Source organism: Danio rerio, chromosome 20 (assembly GCF_052040795.2).
Source record: "Danio rerio strain M-AB ecotype USA chromosome 20, GRCz13ab, whole genome shotgun sequence".
Classification (NCBI taxonomy): domain Eukaryota; kingdom Metazoa; phylum Chordata; class Actinopteri; order Cypriniformes; family Danionidae; genus Danio; species Danio rerio.
Window position 1 is genome coordinate 25,792,118 of NC_141040.1, and position 20,584 is coordinate 25,812,701.

The window sequence follows — 20,584 nt, forward strand, 5'->3', positions numbered from 1 at the left end:
AAGATAGATGTTTGAAGATATTATATGTAAGAATTTTTAAATAAAATATCCAAAAAACACTAAACGGTGTTATATATTTTGCTGACTTATGTGCTTGTGTTTTCCCAGATGTTTCAAAGAATGTTCATGTCCCGAGTAATAATTCATGATAATATGTATACAGTGGTTCTTTGCTATAAAATTTTCTCCACAACAAAAGCCCACAATGTCAACGAGACGTTATGCACACTCAAACGCACCTGTGGTAGCAGCCAAAAGTCAGAGAAAGATGCTAACTATCACACAAAAAGTTGGACTTCTGGACATGCTAAAGAAACAACATAGGCTCATTCTGAAAACATAGCCCTGTATACATTTCTAGAGATTGTGAATTATGTAGCCAAAAGTATGTATGGCTGCATTTCATTTTTAAAATGAACGCCAAGGGGCGGTATGACACCATTCCTTTTCATGCTTACCAGCTGACTGCTTACCTCCGTATGGACAGCTTTCCCGCTGTAACCAGTTTGTCCAGTTAGCTCGCCATGTATTTTGGCAGACTTGAGACGCTGAGAGGAGTTGACCATGATGACAGAGGTTGAGTCTGGTGAGGAACAGTTACATAAAGCAGATAAGACAAAAAAGAAGCCAAAAAAATAAAATAAAGAAGTAAATAACAGGGTGAGAATGTGGTAAAACGTGGTAAAAATCAGCAAGGATTTTCCTTTTCTGGGTTGCTTTTTAAAATACTATTGGTTGGGTTTAGGGTAGGAGGAGGGTGGGTCAGTCGATCGCTTAGTCAGTCAAACAGTCAGCTGACAGCGGCCTCTGGTGGATTTAAGCGGCAACAGCAAGCGCAAATGGCACTCATGAGAGAAATTCAAAAAGCGTACACAGCTGCCTCTGGTGGATTCGCAAAAAACTAAAACTGCAAAAAAAAAAAAAAAAAAAAAAAAAAAACGTAGCTCCTAAGACATATTTGGTGCTATCCAAAAGTAAATATAGAGGTACGATTTAGAATGAGCATGGGTTGTAAAGAAAGGTAGAAGTTGCGTAGAAGTACGCAGCTGTAGGGCACCATTACAGAATAAATGAAACTCTGGTTTGTTACATTCTAATTCTCAGCCTTAAAAAAATAATAAACTGACTACTTCATGGATTTCGCCTATTGCGGGTTACGAGGGACCCCTGTAGATAATAACAATAATTCACAATAATTTTAATTATTATTTTAATAATTAAAATTTTGAATAGCTCATACATGAACATGATTTATGATGTCATGAAGACCACAACTCCCTGGATTGTACACTCAGTCACTGAGTCATCAAACTATGTCTTTATTTGTTGTTAATATACAGCCTCTAGTGGCAAAAATCACATACTATGTTTTTAAAATCATTTAAAAATAAACTTTATTCACTGTTGTTCCCTAATGTCCCTATGTTATTAACAGTTATAAGTGATTGCACACAGACAAAACTGAAGCACTTTCATAATAAACAGAAGGATAATGTCTGCGTGTGTGGATGCTAATATTTATCAGATCAGGTATGAACAGGTCTCTATTTCTCAGACACAGATATATGCTGAAGAAAGACAGAGGATACAGAACATTGTACTTTTTTGATTTTTTCCTCTTTGTTTAGCCATAAACATACTTAAAATAAGACAAACATGTCTCTTATTTTTAATAGAATGTGTTTGTCTAGTCTGTAATGACTGCTGTCAACCGGAGGGACCACAACATGCATATTTAATGAATATAAACAGTAATTGTGCATGTATATCAGTCAGTGAACATCATCCCTTTTCTGTGATCCCTGTAATCATTATATTTCTAGACTTTCAACCCAAAACTCTTCAAATATTTATTTCTCTAACGTTTGTCATTTAACAAGCAATATTCTTTTTTTAAAAGTCTGATGTACGCTTTTAGAAGCATTATTATGCAGTGCCTATATGTTAACATGAAAGGTTGAAACATAAAGAATTCGGATGTTCCCACTCACATATCATAATCGTTTGTGTAAATGTATCACGTGCAGGGGCTCATTCAATATGACGTGGGTTTAGGCAGAGGGCGTGTAACTGCGAGAGTTGATAATGTTTGCCTGGTAAGTGTGAGTGAGAATTAAAGCATCAGACTGACCGACAGAGAGCATGAGGAACAGCAATCAATGTGAACGCGCAACCGCTCACAGCGCGATGAGCCCGGGAAACACCTCCGCCCTGATGCTCGCGGTACTACTCCTCTCCTTCATACCCATCACCACAAGTAAGTCTAAACCATACATCTGCGTTTTTACTGTTTTAATCGTATTTAAGTTAAGAAGTTTTGTCGTCTAGAACTTCTCTTCTCTTTTTTAATGAACTATCTCTTCGTTAAAAAGCTAGTTTTCCACGTGAGGGTTTTCATTCTGTCAAACTTAAATCTAAATTGTTGGGTTGAAACTGCGAAACAATTTTGTTAATAGTGCGCTAATAATAATAAAATATTGTTAATGCATAAAATAACATTTCAAGAAATAATAGCAATTTATCTGCAAAACTGACTGCATCATAGACAGCCTAAAGGTTTTGTTGGGTCGCATTCTTCGTGTTGGGAAAACCCCAAAGCAAATGAGTCAAGTGAGGATTTCCTGAAGGATAAAAGCATTAGTCACATTAATTTTAGTTTTTTTTTATTCTAGTTTATCAGGATTTATGATTAACAGTTATGTGTTTGAGTAAAATGACTTTTTTGAAAAATGCATACAATTTAAAATATATATTTTTCACAAGATATTAAAACAACAACCACAACAACAACAACAACAAACAATATATATGAGAAATGAAGTAGAAATTACAAACTGTAATGGTAGAACGGTGTAAAATGAGTGTCCAACTTGACTTTACACCCTTAAAATAAAGGTTTTGCATTCATGTCAAACCTTTAAAGGGAAATAGTTCACCCAAAAATGAAAATTTACTCACTCTTTAATCACCCTCAAGTGCTCCCAAACCTGTTTGGGTTTTCTTTAACTGTTAAACACAAAAAAGATAATTTGAAGAAAGATGAAAACCTGTAACTACTGACTTCTATATTTGGTTCATTATGCAAGTGAATGTTTACAGGTTTTCAGCTTGATGACAGAATTTTAATTATGGGGTGAACCTTCCCTTTAACAATCTATTCCACAAAATATTATTTAAAGTGTAAAATGTTATTTTTTCTTGGTACTCTCACAAGAAAAGTGGTTATTTTAAGAACTTGTTACTGACATGATCTTTTTGAAACAAATAAATGTGAAAATGTGCTTTCATCTTTAGACTAAGTTCTTGCCTGTAAATTATTTTGATCCATTTTGAAGGCTTAGACCTATTGCCTGAGGTTGTGTGCTGCAAATGTGCTGCATTAGTGTGTCAGATAACTGGTAATGCGTCACTGTGATGCATTAAACCTAAGTGTACATACGTAAAAATCTGTTAAACTGAATGCTCTTTTAGAAAAAAAAGCTGAAAAGCAATATAAGCTGATACTGGAATGGTAACTTTTCAAAACTTTATTCTTTTCAAAACTTCAAAACCGCCTCACACTTCTGGGTATGTACAGTATCAATGCCTTAAATATACTACTGTACACTGAAAAAAAAATGTTGGCAAACAATTTATGTGTTGAATTTAAACAAACAAATTAAAATTTGTTTGTTTAAACTCAGCCCAAATAAATCAGTCACAACCACTTAACATCAAAAAAAAAAAAAAAAAAGTAAATCCAAGCAATCATCTTTAAATCATGTATTTCAGTGTTTATATTATTTAAATAATTTTAGTATCTCTTGAAACGGTACTGCCACAGTGACCGCTTTTCATGTTTGATATTTTTCTGAGAGTGTGCCTTGTTAGTTTGGGGCTAATTAGCACTATTAAAACATTGGATGTTTTCCAATAGACCTGCAAAACGAGGTCGGAGTAAACAGTGTTATGCATCAGATTTAGTTTATGAATCATTTTATGAATTTTAATCATTACACCACGAGGATAAAAAAAAGACCAGTCATCAGCAATAAAGCATTCGCTCTATACACCAAGAGCCATTTATTGTCAAATTAGATTCAGTCGTGTAACTGCTAATTATGATGTCACTGGAAAAATGTTATTTTACATTAGAGCGCTTGGCAATTTTGTCAGCAGTGATGTCACATGAATTTGAATAACATAATGACAGTGTATGAAACGCCAGGAGAGATGTTGTCAGATTAGTAGCCTTGACAACTGTGTGACTCATTTATTGATACACAGATATGATTAGATCATGATTGTTAAATGTCATAAAACACCCAGAGGGGCATTAAGATACATGCAAGTTTAAAAAAAAGTACAATCACAGTGCATTTTATTCTTTAATATTGACTTCTACTTGAGTATTTACAGTCTAATGATTTAATTTAACGAGTCCTATAAATCAATCAAAGGAAACACCCTTTGACAGAAATGAGAGATCCAAACAGCAGATCAATAAATGAATTCTGTTAAATTAGAGGTTTTCCATTGAGAAAAGAAGGGAAAAAACACCAAAACAAGCAAATCGATAAGCAGGACTAATTAGACTTATTTAATGAAACCTCATAAGGATTACAGCTGCCTGTTTACAGATTGACTGGCAATTTAGTGATGCAATTGCAAGAAAACTCATGAAAATGAAGGTAGTTTTAAAATTTAGGCAGGTAGGCAAATGTATGCATCACAATTTTCATGTTGTGATCAAAGTAGTTTTCTTGTCCAGGATTCAGAGTTTATATATCATAATTTAGAATTTTTCACAGAATTCAATTTCGGAAACACTTTAAAATAATGGTCCATTAGTTCATGTATTTACTAAAATAAACAAACAATTAGTAAGAAATTTGTTACGACATGTATTCATGTTTGTTAACGTTAGTTAATGTTAGTAAAGTTAAATAACATTAGTTCATATTAGTTCATGTTAACTCCCTGTGCTTTAACTAATGTTGACAAGCGCAACTTTCGAAGTTCATGTTTAACCTAATAAATGCTTTACAAGATTATTCAAACTTAGTTAATGTTGTTAAACACTTTTACTAATTTACTAAATTAACTTTAAATTAACTAATGTTATGTATATATTATTATTATATTATTATATATTATAATATTTTATATTATTATATATATATGTATATATTTTTTCCATATAATTCAAGTTTATTTTGCAAAATATCTTTCTTTGGATAAAAGTTTACTTCTCAATATTCTTACTTTGTCCTCTTAATTCTGTTTACAATCTGAAATTTTTTACATTTTTTACCAAATTCTGAAGTTTTTTTTTTTTTAATTACTTTTTCATCCTCCAAACTAAAATGTTACTCACGATTCTGTGGGAAAATGTCAGAATTTTGAGCTATAAAATAAAATTGTTTTAAAATTAAAACTTGCTATGAGTTTACATTTGGCAACAAAAGTTTCTCAAAAAAAAGTAAATTGGCTTTCTCCTAATTCTGACCTTATTTTTTACAATTCCGAGTTATTTTTAAATTTCTAATTGTGACCACAATAAAATAATTTTTTTTCCTGACAATTGCAAGATATACTTGCAACAATTTTGACAAGTATACAAACAAAACTGAATCATAATTTATAGCTCAAAACATTTTTATTTATAAAACAAAAACTGAATTTGAAGATTATTTCACTTTAATTTACAATCATAAGTTTAAGGTTATTATTGTCAGAATTTCCTTTTTTATTCAGAAATAAACTTCCATAGTATGCTAGTGTGTAGTAGTTAACAGGTGAAAATAGAAGTTATTTTCTTTCAGAACAGCTTGTTTGATTGAATTATTATTGTACAAAAATAAATTGCTTTAATATACTCCACTAATCATCCTTTTATTTACAATTTTACAATATCTCTAACACACGTAGACTGTAAAAAGTGACTATTTTAGTTTACATGAAGAAATGGAGTAATTTAAAAATCAACAAGTTGACTACTTTAAACAGTAAGTAAACTCATTGTAACCTGGAGCAGGTTGGTTTAACTTAATTTTTATATATGTGCACATAGCCCATTTATTTAAAAATTTTAGTCAGCAGGTTAACTCAATTATCTAAGTAAAGTCAATTAATCGTTTTAAAAGCAACATGTTCACTCTCTTTTTTTAATCCTTTAACTGCTCCACCAAGGAAAAAATATTGGATTGCATCTCTTAACTCTTAATGTCGCTAGTTCACATCACACTCAGTGCATTTTTTAACACATCCCATAATATCTAAAATATCAACCTCTACCAAATGGTATATGTTGGTTTAAAAGTACCAGAATAAACAGCCTGATCTCACAAAGGAAAAAAATTATTTTACGTTTAGTCAGTTTGGTGGCTAATTCGTACGAAAATGTAAATGTAAAAAGGAGGCGTGACACCCAATCCCACCACCTAACCCCAACCATCATTGGGTGATGAGCAAATCGTACTAAATTGTATGAATTAGATTGTACGAATTAGCCATTAAAATCAAAAAGTTTAGAATTGCCATGAGATTGTGTTGGAATAAAATACAACATTTTTGAATACTAAATCATCTTTATTTGTGAATTATGCTAAAAAAATTTTAAAATTTTCACTTAACATGCTTTCTTGTGTGTTTGTTTTTACAATAAAACCAAAATCAAGTGTAGTAGTGCAACAAGATCATGTTTGTTTGATTATTTTGTAAACCAACAATTCTGTGTTTGTGAACCATTATTTAAAAACAGTCATTCTTTAAATGAGTTTAACAGTCATTATTTAAAATAGTCAAAATATGGTCAACCAATTAGTAAAGCAGGCAGTTAAAGAGTCAACAAATCATTTTAATAGCAACATGTTTACTCACTTATTCTAAGTAAAGTCAAGTAATATTTTTTAACAGTGTAATAATGTTCTGTGCATGATTTGCAGGTGCTCCGATGCTCTTGAATCCATCTTCACTAGAGCATGAGCAGCTACTAACCCAGGTGCGTATGATTTACATTAACCTCTCTCAGCAAGTCTCTTATAACGCCTTCAGCTATACACAGTTCCCCAGAGACGAAAAGTTCATCATAAATGACTTACGCTGTATTTGTTTAGTTTTAATACCTGTTAACTTTGCCCTGTCGAGTTGATGATTACATTTCTGCTTTGTTTACATGTGCGGACTGTGTGTCCATGAGCAATTACATCGGCAAACCTGGGGATCTAGAGACTGGGATATGAAAGCACAGTTTAATGCATGTTTCCGGCCATAGGGAAAAACAACAGGAACAAAAAAATTATATATGATTTAGTTAGATTTCGCTTCCTATATCTGTTCTTTGAATGCTCATGTTTGCAGGGCTTATAATTGCAGTCGTGTTTTGCCTTTTTCCTGTAGATAACTGATTTGTGTTCATTCTACCTCTCCGCAGACCCGTCCTTTAGAGTGAGTAATGGAGCGATGTTTTTGTATCATAGAGATACTGCTTTTATTCCTAATTTCAATTAGCTTATATTTTTCTTTGAAGCGATTTTAGCTTTAGTCATGCTGCCAGTTTTGCTTAAAATATGTCTGTTTAATTACTTATATTGGTTTTAGTTATTTTATCATCAAATAATCACAACAATTTAAAAAAATAAACCATAAAAAAACAATTTTGTTTCAGTGAAATATTATTTTATGTCAGGTATTTTAATGGCTTTTGTTTAATTAAATTAATAAATTATCCAAAACGTCTTTATTATTGATATTTTCACTTTTCGTTTAAATATATATATTATTATTATTTTATTTTATTTTATTTTTTTGGTGTAAGGATTTAATTTCAGTTTTACTTAACTATAATAACCCTTTCTAGATTGTTGTTGCTGTATTTTTGTTATAGGAAAACTTAACAAATTAATTGCAAGCAACAAATCGAATGAAACATTTTATTTCTGAAAATAGTATTTTGGGTATAACTTTATTTTGATGGTCCTTTAATGCATTTTGTTAAATTAAAGCTACATTGTATCTACATGCCATCTAATTCTCAAAAGATTATAAGTAGACTATTAGGTTGGGGTTATGCCTAGTTCAGACTGCGTGATTTTAGCCCCGATTTTGACTTGCCTGAAATCACAGGCAAATCGCTGCTCGTGCACGTGAGTGACAATCACACAGTATGAACTTTCAAAGACGCAATCTGAGAGAATCGCCGATGAGTCGCCTATGCCTGTGAGATATTTGGCGTGCTAAATATCTGGAACTGTCGGAGATTCAAATCATGCAGTGTGAATTGAGTTTTGACTGAAAATAACATCAGCCATCGCCTACAGCCAATGAGAGAGCGGCATTCACTTGTGCGTGCGTGTATGTATGCCTGCTGCAGGCCAGCGGGAGGCTGGGGGAGAAGTTAAAAGCGCTCATTTTCGGTTTATTTGGACCCACGAAATGGAGGAAAAACTAGTTGAGGTTTGACAGGACTCAGGAGCAACTGTCTGTTTGACGTTTCATACAGAAAGAAATTAGTTTTTTATCAACGTTGAGGAGAAATGGCTTATTCCCTTTAAACCCAGGTGAGCAAACATGTACATGTTCTACCCCATTAAAGGCTTCTTTCTCATTATGTAGTTAATAACAAAAGATATACTACGTGTTTTTGACTGTGAGACGTAGTTTGGACGAATTTGTCGGCGATTCTTCCTATAGTAAAGTCATACAGTGTGAAAGTCCCTGTCGCCGATCCATCTTGCAGTGTAAACAAAGCAACGACGAAATGCTAGCCCAGATAGTCATGCAGTGTGAAAACATCTGTGACATGACTACTTTGAAAATCATGCAGTCTGAACTCGGCATTAGGGTTAGTGTAAGTTGACATGTACTTGCAAAGTTTCTTATAGTCAGTTAAATGTGTTGAAGGTGCAGTATCTTTAAATATTGAGCAGACCGTCTGCTAATACTCAAAAAGGAAGTAACTGAAATGTAGTTGCGATGTAACTTTTAGTCAATAAAATATACAATAGGGACCATCAAAATGAAGTGTTACCGTATTTTCTTAAAATGTTGTTTCATATACAATTTTAAAAATATGTTTGTGTGAAACATTTATACAGTTAAAGTCACTACTATTAGCCCCCCTTTGTATTTTTTTTCTTTTTTTAAATATTTCCCAAATGATGTTTAACAAAGCAAGGAAATTTTCACAGTATGTCTAATAATATTTATTCTTCTGGAGAAAGTCTTATTTGTTTAATTTCTCGGCTAAAATAATTTTTTTTAAATTTTTAAAAACATTTTAAGGACGGAATTATTAGCCCCTTTAAGCTATATATTTTATTTTTATTGTCTACAGAACAAACCATCATCATACAATAACTTGCCTAATTACCATAACCTCCCCAGTTAACCTAATTAGCCTAGTTAAGCCTTTAAATGTCACTTTAGGCTGTATAAAAGCGTCTTGAAAAATAGTCAAATATTATGTACTGCCATCAAGGCAAAGATAAAATAAATCAGTTATTAGAAATGAGTGATTAAAACTATTATGTTTAGACATGTGTTGAGAAAATAATCTCTCTGTTAAACAGAAATGGGGGAAAAATAAACAGGGGGGCTAATAATTCAGGGGGGGGGGGGGTTAATAATTCTGACTTCAACTGTATGTTTGTTGAAAATGTTTAACAGTGTGGTAAATGTGAACAGTATTTAATATGTAAAATTCTACATAAATATAATCAAGCTTATTTTTACATTATATTTGGTTAACTGTATTGTTTATTTGTGTGTGTGTGTGTGTGTGTGTGTGTGTGTGTGTGTGTGTGTGTGTGTGTGTGTGTGTTTTGTTTTATCTGTCAGACATTTTAATTGTCTATAATTCATTTTACATTGCCAGACATCTGACGTCCTGGAGGACCTGTGTTTCCTAATGCTGGGATCACTGCAAAAATCGAAGGTAAATTATACGTAAGCAATTACATATCCAGCTTGTTAAAATTGCAACACATCATCTGACATTTTACTTGTGCGCACTTCATCTTGTTTGTTGTTGTCAGAGCTGTAAAGGCACCACCCTCTTCTGAAAAGGAGGCGGGGATCAGCAGCTCATTTTCATTTAGAGAAAGACACATACTGCGAGAATAGCATTAATCTGCTTACACCCTAAAAAGAGGCAGCTTTTTTTTTTAAATAAATGATCATTAAGGCACATTTTGGGGACACATGAGTCTTATATTAGTGAGATGTTTATAAAGTCTGAACAGATGAATGTGAAAAACATTAGATTTATGATTTTTCAAATGATGCTTTTTGATATGCAGGAGATCACAGCTCGAGAGACCAGCAAAAGGGTGAGTATATGTCATTTGCTGTGCAATTTGAGGTTGCACATTCAATGCAATGAGAATTTAATAACACCATAACATCAGCATCCTTTAATCTTGGTCTATTCATGTGTGTTTGAATGTATATGGATGATGCATTTTTATATATTTTTTATGTATGAATGGTTTTCATGTCTTTGTCTGTACTGCTTTTCTGTCTGTGTTCACTTTTCTGTATATATATGTGTGTGTAACTTTTGTGTTTGTGTGTGTGTACATGTGTGTGTAGTTTTTATTTCATTACACTAAACCAAACGGGGCAGGATTGTCTGATGGGACGGTAGGTTTCCTCAAGAGTTGTTTGGTGTCTGTTGCTTTTAACACTCAGCCACTGTTGCTATGCTGCGCTGTTTTCAGTAACACACACATCTGCACACTGTAATCTGTGGTCTATTACTCTGCTATTACAATAAGTCAATGAAATTAATAGCATTTTAAGCAACCGCACAGCTGGATTTTGGGTCAAGGTTATGCAAAAAACTGAATGAATAATCTTAGCCATGTTTCCAAAAAAATGTGTATAGTATTGACAAACAAAATATTTATGGCAAAAAATAATAGAACAAAATGTCATGGCATAATATTGCTTTTACTTTAAATTATTTTATCATTTTACATTATTTATTCTTGCTACAGTAAATAAAATAATCCAGTGTTAAGTTCCTTTTGTATGCATGCAATCTCCGATTAATAAAGAAGCTTGTTTCTGCCACTAGATTCAAACAAACAAACAAACAAACAAACAAACAAACAAACAAACAAATAAATGAATAAAAGGGTAACTGCTTTGTTTTGAGTTTATATGTTATATCTCACTATTCGTGGAGATGTGACATGTAAACTGGGAAGTGGAAGATATAAACTGACTTCAGACAAAGATGTCAATGCAAAAATGAGTTTGTTTCCAAATTTGGAACTGCATGATTTAAACTTGAACCTCTGAAATGTAAACTTGGGTGTTGTAAACTTAGAATGCCAAGATGGTAACTCGGATTTGGGAAATATACACCCAGAATTACAAAATATAAACCCTAAAATCTGAGAAACAGAGAGAGACAGATAGAGACATCCAAACCATCTGAATGAATGTGTATTGCATTTTATTTGCATATTTTAACAATAATATATATTGTTTTCTCTTTTGAAATGGTTTCAATCCTCATATTAGTCTTTTTTCTTTATTGTTTGTATATGTATTAATCATAATTCTAATTTGTATGTATTTATGTATTATACGTTTATGTAATTTGCAATCCTTTGGCAATCCTTGACAAGTCATGCCAATAAAGCTCTTTTGAACTGATTTGAAAGAGAAAGAGAGAAACAGAATTATAATTTTGCATCTCAAAATTGTCTTTGCAAATTCTGCAAAAAAAGTGGATATATGCACTTCAAACTGTTTTAATTTGAAACAACTGTGAGATATTAACTAACTGTAACTCACAGGAACAGTTTTTTTGAACTTATGGTGGCATCAGATTTCTGAAGAAACAAACTTCTATAGATACCCTATGACTGCTTCTTGACAGCATCAACATCATTGTAAATTTCCTTCTTTTTTTTAAATCTACTTGATTTTATTATTATTTTAAATGTTTTATTTAAAATTTATTTTATTTATTTAATTCCCTAAACTGTCAACATATTTGAATAAATTAATATTATTGCATACACTCAAACTAAGAAGAAAACCTTATTTCACGTTAACATTAAAGTAGACTTTTCTAATTTAATTTAGACACCATTTAGTGCTGATGCTGTCAGATTAAGTATTTAATGCCATTTCCTTCCAACTTCAATCCCTTGCATGTTCAACACAGACGTATGTCATCTTCAAACATCCATATTCCTTATACAAAATCTACATGCTTCACATGTGCTCAATGTGAACAATGAGCTCACACTTTCAACATGTAAATTTAACATGTGATTTTGTCATAAGTGATATGAGTTGTTTTGAAACACTTTCACAGCCTCAATTTTGAAATGTTGTTAAGGCATATAAAATAAATATATATACAGTTGAAGTCAGAATTATTAGCCCCTTTTAGAATTAATTTTGTTCTTCTTTTTTTTCTGATAATATCTGATAATATTTTTTCCTCTGGAGAAAATCTTATTTGTTTTATTACGGCCAGAATAAAAGCAGTTTTTTTATTTTTTTAACACCATTTTAAGGACAAAATTATTAGCCCCTTTAAGCTATATTTTAATCATTCTTCACTCACTTCAACTGTGTGTGTTTGTGTTTGTATATAAATATATATATATATATATATATAATTATATATATATATTATTAATGTTTGTTGCTATTAATAAAATATTTTGTGGATTAGTTAACTACCTTCTGGTCTTAAAATTTATTAGTAATGTTTTTGATTATCTAAGAATAATACTGGCTAGTATTATTTATTATTAGTTCATCTTAACCTATACAGAAATCTGATATTGATGGAAATATAGGCACATTATATATATATAAATATATACACACACACACACACACACACACACATATATACATATATACATCTATATATATATATATATATATATATATATATATATATATATATATATACATATATACATATATACATATATACATATATATATACATATATACATATATACATATATATATATATATATATATATATATATATATATATATATATATATATATATATATATATATATATATATACACATACATGACATACAAGTTCATATTTGGATATATAAATTGTCATATTCACAACATATATATATAGAAATATTGCAACAATCTGCCACTTACATGGATATTTTTCAATTGTGGGAATATCAAATATGTACATCAAATATATATTATAATTATTATATATTATCTTCATATGACTATATGAACACATATATAATATCATAGTAGCTATATATGAAATGTATATACATATTTGTGAATTTAGTAGCTGAAAATGTATGTTCATATAAGTACCTGTATGTCATGTTTATAATTGACATATTTTGCCACATGTCAGATTTTAATGTGGTGAACAAATGAAACATTATCGTGAAGTGCTAGCAGTTCATCTAATATTTGTGTAACATGTCGCAAATATGCATGGAATTTAATAACATTTCTCCTTGATTTTAATATCATAACTTGACATTCGCCATCTAGCATGTTGTCGTGTGCTCGCATGGCCTGCATGTGATTGTGAATCTACTGAACATCAGTGCACTGTGTGTGCAAAATGAACACTGCATCGCACTGAGGACTGGTACGTGTGTGATATCAAGCACTGAAAGAGTCCTCTCTGCGAAGTCCTGGCCACAGGGCAAGAGCAGATGTTCATGGTTTTCATAACTCTCCATGTGTGTCTTCATGATATCTCTCTGTATATGTGTATGTGTCAGTCTACTGTGTTGCACCCTCTTCTGGAGCTCATACCCCAGCTTGCCAGAAGAAGAAGCAGGAGAATGAAATTAAATGTATGTATCCTGCATGCTTAAACCCTTATTCAGTTTACATTAGCATTGTGGGTATATGACACAGCTGACAACCACTAAAGTGACATTGTGCTGTCAGACCTAATGTCATATAAACACATGTTCTTTGGGTGACCCTAGTTCGAGTCCTGGCTCCAGACCTTTCCTGATCATGTCCCCTTGTATATCTAATTTTACTTTCTTTTTTCACAATTATTACAAAAAAAAAAACCTGTAAAAATTAAATACTTTCAAATAGTGTAATAGTGTCAAATGTTATTAAATAACGGTGTTGGCAATGATATGAAACAATAAAAACTTCTTTCTACACTGAAAAAAAATATGTCGGAAAAATTGTTGCAAACAATTTCTATACAATTTACTAATGTTCAACTTACTTTGTTTGTTTAAATTTAGCCCAAATATATTCTCTACAGCCACTTAAATCATCTTTGAATAATTTTTTTCAGTATACAACAGAATAAAAATGAGTTCAACTGAAATTTCTGCTTTATTTCATAGCTCATAGTTCAGACTTATTTCCTTCTAAATGCTAGATTACGTTAAACTATTTATACCTCTAAGAATATAAAATGTGTCGGTTTATATGTGGCAACCCTGAGATTGCAACAGTTGTGAGATATCAGAACTCAGAATTGTGATAAATTAAGTTATAAAGTGTACAGAATCAAAACGCTTGTTCAATTTGATCGGCCACTGAAAGTGTATCATGTGTGTTTTCTTTATTATAAACTCAAAAAATTACTTTTGCTGCTTGTTAAAACTACTTATTTAAAAATGAGTCAAAACAACATGATTTTTAAGGTTTTTTGGAACAACTTATTTTTTTCATGTTCAATCCACTTTAATTTAAAAAACATATAAAGTCAACTTAATCAATTTGTGTTGTGAAAACATAGAGAAATTGTGTGGAACAGCATTCTTTACAGTGTACAGTACAAAAAATGCAACTCTTCACACAATTGATTCAAGTTGTCTCAACATACTGTAAACCATTTATTTAACTGGTTTTGAAAAAATTATGAGGACTGAACACAAAACAATCAAGTTTTCCCAAAATAATCTAAATTTTTTTTTGTTTCAGCCTATTCTAAATAAGTAGTTTGAACTATTATTTTCTGAGTCTAGAAAAGCACCATGTTCTGTTGTTATTATGGGAATGACATTAATGTGTTTGAAATGCAACCGAATGATTGTTTTCTCAGTCCACCAGCCAATGGCAGGCACAGAATGGCAGAAAGTTAGTTTACCAGTGCAAACATAGTGTAAACACGTTCCACACAATTTCTTCATGTTGTCCCTACACACATTGACTAGGTTAACTTAATAGTTTTTACAAATTTAAGTTGGTTGAACATAAAACAATTCAGTTGTTCCCCAAAAAACTCAAGAATTGTGTTGACTCAGCTCATTATAAAATAAGTAGCCTGAACAAACAGCAAAAATCAGTTTTTTGAGTGTTTGAGGTGTTAGCCGGCAACTAGCTCTCTGCAACTCTCTCATGGTTGCCCACTGAAGCTAAGCAGGGCCTGGTCAGTACCTGGATGGGAGACCACATGGGATAGCTAGGTTGCTGCTGGAAGTAGTGTTAGCGAGATGCCATTGGGACCAGCACTGGGTGCTCAACCTGTGGTCTGTGTGGGTCCTAATGCCCCAGTGTATTAATGGGGATTCTACTGTTCAACAAGCAATATCTTTCGAATGAGACATTAAACCGAGGTTCTGATTCTCTGTGGTCGTTAAAAATCCCATGTCATTCGAAAAAGAGTAGGGGTTTAACCCCAGCATCCTGGCCAAATTTGCCCACTGGCCTCTGTCCATCATGGCCCCCTAACCATCCCCACATCATAATTGGCTTCATCACTGTTTCCTCCAATCAGCTGGTGTGTGATGTGTGGTGTGGTGCAATATGGCTGCCATGGCATCATCCAGGTGGATGCTGCACACAGGTGGTGGATGAAGAGATTCCCTCCAAAAAATATGTAAATCGTTTTGAATGTCCAGAAAAGCGCTATATAAATGTAAGGAATCATGTCATTGACATTTCGTTTGAATTAGTGCCACAACTCTAAAAAAAAACTAAATGTAATAATCTGTTTAGTATTTAAGTCATTTGGCTGTACTAAGTTAGAACTGCTTATGTTTTCCCAAACTTTGTGTTTATCATGAAATTTAATTTTGCTTGCCTTAATCACGTGCGTTAACAATAAATATGAGAGTCGGTGGTAACTGCGGGAATAGATGATGAAAACAGCCTCGCTTTCTAGGGATGTTGATGAAGTGTGTTTTCTCGTCAATCCTGCGGTGCCTGATGAAATGGCATATGCTGTTTGATCATATCTCATCACGACTTTGCTCCAGGGCTTCTTTTCTGACCATCAGTAATTGTTGAATTAATTAAGTGTTAAGTGTTAATTATTAAAGTGCCAAGTGTTAATAATTATTAAAACAGACAGTGCAGGCGTGTGAAAACCACCTCTCTCTCTCTCTCTCTCTCTGGTTGGAAATATTCAAGTTTACATTGACATAAAAGTAAAATTATTTCTCTGAATTTATATCTTTTACAGTTGAAGCAAAAACTATCAGCCCTTCTGTCAAATTTTATTAAAGTGTGCTTTATGGAGAGAATATTTTTAAACACATTTTTAAACATAATAGTTGGTTTTAATAACTAACTTCTAACCCATTTCTTTTGTGTTAGCCATGATGACATTACTTCTAATTTACTAGGTTTTTAGCCAGAAGCTTAAGCTTAAAGTGCATTTTAAAAGCTTAACTGGTTTAATTAGGTTAACTAGGCAAGTTAAAATAGACAACAGTGGTTTCATAAATAAAAATAATATATTAATTTACAGATCAGTGAGTCTCAATTGAAGGAGAATACATTAGTGTAATATCTGTTTATTTTGCATTTTATTTAAAGTATCAATTTCAACATTTTAGTATTTATTTAAAAAAGAAAACAACTGAGCCCATTACTTATGCACTGAATTGATGTTGCTTATACATTAAATGTAATAAAGTTGCATTGAAATGTATTAGCATTCTCAATGTAAGGAGATATGAGATATTAATGTTTGACTTTTTTATTTTTTATATAAAGTATTAGTTTCTACATTATTAACATTATTAAAAGCATGTTTGTCCACATATATGGGATCACGAGGCTGACATGTGCAAGTATGAGTTTGAGTCTCTCTAATTTAATGTGCAGGATGTGGAATGGTTCGGTCTTAGTTTGATTAATTGCTCCTGTCCATTTGAGAGATAATTGTATGCTGAAAGTGTTATTGTGCTATAAGAGTATAAGAGTAAATGATGGCTCCTGATGGATTTGGGTGGGCTTTTTTAACCATTAACAACAGTGTCGTCATCAAACCTTTGATTCATCTGAACATAGTGAGTTAGTCAAAGGTTTATATATTTATTACCGTTGGTTCTGTGTGCAGGAGAACCTTCAAGGTCCGGGACGCATCCAGAGCAGAGGATACTTCCTTTATCGGGTGGGTTTATAAACTACCTACTTCATATCTAAAATTAAATCAAATATAAATTAAATTTTGTACTATTATATTTTGGTGGAAACAAACTATTCTTTTCTATTTGTATTATTTTCTATTCTAATATAATCTTTTTTATTTGTGCAACTGTGCAGCCAAGAAATGGAAGAAGATCTGATGAGTATGTGTAAAACAATAAAGAACTGAAAAATCAGGTATTTAATTTCTTACGACAGAGGAAAATATGTTGAGTTAATTTCTGAATTATCTTGTGTTTTGAGTTAAGCTGAAAGAGATTCATTTTACAGGACAAAAAAAAAACTTTCTCATATGCTGGTTTACAACAAAATGGTCAAAATGGCATTTGACTATCAAATAAATGGTTCATTAAAAATGAAAATATATTTTAAATCACAGCTTGAAAACCTTTATGAGATCCCTTTTTTTTCTGTTGAACACAAAAGAAGATATTTTGAAGAATGTTGGAAACCCACACAGTAAAAAATGCTGGGTTCCACATAATTCCTTCATGCTATCCAGATCGATCAAGTTAACTTAATTGTTTTTCAAATTTTGGTGGATTTAACATAAAACAATTAATTTGCCACCCCCCTATTTTTTGTGAGTGCAGCATTGACTTCCATAGAAGTCTTTTTTTTAATATTAAGGAAGTCAGTGACTACCTGCCTCATTCTTCAAAATATCTTCTTTTTGTAAAAATTCGGAACAAGTAAAAGGTAAGTAAACGAGGTCAGAATTTTTCCATTTTTTCCCCACTCTTTAATAGGCATACTTTTTCCTGCAAACCACATTTGATGTAGATTAATGTCTGTTTGTGTGTAAAGAAGCATGATATGTTTTTTACAAACTGTTTCAGTGCCACCAAAACATTTTAAAAATGGAAAAAAAAAACATTGTGGGTTCCACAATTCCTTCATGTTGTCCCAACAAAAATCAATTAAGTTAACCTATTTTTTTTATTTTATTAGAGGGATTGAACATACACAATTAGGTTGCCCCCCCCCCCCCCCCCCCCCCCCCCAAAAAAAAAAACTCAAGAATTGTGTTGAATTAGCTTATTTCAAACAAGTAGTTTGAACAAGCAGCAAAATATTTGTTTGGAGTGCATTATTGACTTCCATAGAAGTCTTTTTTCTTTACATACTAAGGAAGTCAGCGACTGCCTGTTTCATTCTTCAAAATAACTTATTTTTTGTGATTTTTTTATGAAATTTTAGAACAAATAAAAGGTGAATAAATTATATTGAATTGAATTTTAAATTTTGGGGTGAACTACTGTAACTCTTTCATAGGCATACGCTGAAAAAAAAAAAGATGTTGGCAAAATTGCTGCAAACAATTTATATGTGTTGAATTAACAAACAAATTGAAGTTAGTAATGTTCAACTTCATTTGTTTGTTTAATGTCAGCCCAAATAAATTGTTTACAATCATTTAAAAACAAATTGTAAATGAATATTTTGTTTTACTTTGTGTACTTTTTCCTGCAAAACCACATTTGATGTACGTTAATGTATAAAGAAATGTGACAAGCGTTTTCTTAACAAACTGTTTCAGTGCCACCAAACCCTGTGATCCAGAGCCAGCCCACCTGAAATGCCACACCACTCGCTCCCGAATTGTGATGTTGAATGTACAGACCCAATCCAAATAAAGTCTTTAAACTGTTCAAACGTTCTATTTGTGCAACTGTGCAGTGTCTTTTGAATTAAAAGCATTATAAAATGTTTCCTCATTGTGCCAGTGTGATTTTCACCAAACTGTATGTGATTTACTGTAAATGCAGTGCCATCAAAGATGAAGAAATAAAAATAAAATCATTGTTTTCTCTCCATGTATGTCTTGAAAGCACTAGAGTGACTCTGTTGGCTCCTTAGATGAATGTGTGTGTTTTTGTTATCCTCCGATCTACACCGATTAGTCAAAAAGCATTAATCAACCTTTACTTCCGATCACTGCCCTTCTAATTAGATTTATCCATCCAAACAGCATGTTTCATGAACTGCATCCTTTTTGATAAACGTCCCCTTATCGGTTTAGCAGAATGTTGCTCATGGTCTATTGTTCTCATAAATACACATCATGTGTTTATTAAGCTGTTGTCTACTGAGGGAATGAACGGAGGCCTGGAATAACGTAAAGCGTGTTGCGTCATGGATCGTGACTGTTTTTTTTAAAGGGACTGTGCCAGAAATGCTGTAAATTTAGGCAAGAGGTATTTGGAAGATTTGGGAAGGCTCTGTGGCTTTGGATAGAGTAATATAATTAACGTTTTAGTAACCAGGGGTGGAAAAAGTACTCAAAAATTAATGTCAGGTAAAAGTAGCATTACTTTAAAGTATGCAATCTAAATACTACTCAAAATATGAAGAAAAAGTTTTTCAAAATGACTCATATAGTGAGTATTACACTGTGAAAATTGTTCCACCTGCAAATTAAAAGTATAGCTCAGATCAGTTGCATTTTTAAAGGTGTTACTAAGTATAGATTCAATTGTATGCCCCTGATGGATTATAAATTTAAAATGTGCGATTAATTTAATATGAGATTACATTTATATCCGTGTAAAAAAAAAAAAAGAAAATTAAGTTTAGTTTTTTTTTTAGAGTATATTGCTAATCCACTGAAAAAGTTTTTTGGTAATCTTCAATTTAAAGCTGCTCCAAAACTGCATACTTCCCTACCATATAGTATGTGATTAACTGTATGCGAGCTGAGTAGTATGTCTGAATTCATAGTATTCCAAAAACTGTAGGCGGAAAGTACCTAGATGCCTGAATACTTCAGCGAGATTCTGAAGTGTTCATGCAAATGGAGAGAATTTATAAATGGGACTGACGCAGGTAGGTCATGTGATAATGACAAATGGCAGATGCAGTGTTTGAATTCCATAAGACGCACATTTATACTGATATACGAACATACTTACTTTGTAACAGTGAATTCTAATTCAAACGAAGTACCTACAGTACTTGAGTAGTATGTCATTTCAGATGAAGCCAAAGTTTGTGCAATGATTTTGCATCTTCTTGTTAACTTGTAATTCTTCCACACTGTAATTGTTTGGTGAATTTATGTGTTGAGGTCAGTCGGATGCAATACATGATTTGATTGGAGTCATGGAAGTGATGGTTAGCCAATGGCCATCAGCAAGAAAAAACAAACAAACATATAAAGCAATGACTGCAGGTTTAAGGTAAATTGCGCAATCAAAAGAAATCAAGA

At 32.1% G+C, this 20,584-nt stretch overlaps 1 protein-coding gene and 1 long non-coding RNA gene across 5 annotated transcripts in view; one reads left to right on the top strand and one right to left on the bottom strand.

Annotated features, from left to right (window-relative positions):
• Window positions 1–20,584, bottom strand: part of LOC147832203 (uncharacterized) — a 31,136-nt gene that overhangs the window by 826 nt on the left and 9,726 nt on the right. For both annotated transcript variants that reach the window (XR_015518313.1, XR_015518312.1), the window contains exon 4: window positions 474–583. This is a non-coding gene — a long non-coding RNA (uncharacterized LOC147832203). The remainder of the gene's footprint in view (window positions 1–473; window positions 584–20,584) is intronic.
• Window positions 2,109–19,193, top strand: nmu (neuromedin U). Of its 3 annotated transcripts, XM_087296565.1 has the most exons (10): window positions 2,109–2,257; window positions 6,927–6,982; window positions 7,381–7,428; window positions 9,857–9,916; window positions 10,281–10,310; window positions 10,573–10,623; window positions 13,746–13,820; window positions 17,288–17,341; window positions 17,494–17,553; window positions 18,917–19,193. In XM_087296565.1, exons 1-9 carry the CDS (start codon window positions 2,143–2,145, stop codon window positions 17,527–17,529), a joined length of 525 nt encoding a protein of 174 aa, XP_087152691.1. In that variant the 5' UTR covers window positions 2,109–2,142; the 3' UTR covers window positions 17,530–17,553; window positions 18,917–19,193.

Coding starts and splice junctions, on each gene's coding strand:
- nmu (XM_087296565.1), top strand. CDS start 2,143: ATGAGGAACAGCAATCAATGTGAACGCGCAACCGCTCACAGCGCGATG. Junction 7,429..9,856: donor CCGCAGACCCGTCCTTTAGA/GTGAGTAATGGA, acceptor TTACATTGCCAG/ACATCTGACGTCCTGGAGGA. Junction 10,624..13,745: donor CAGGATTGTCTGATGGGACG/GTAGGTTTCCTC, acceptor TGTATGTGTCAG/TCTACTGTGTTGCACCCTCT.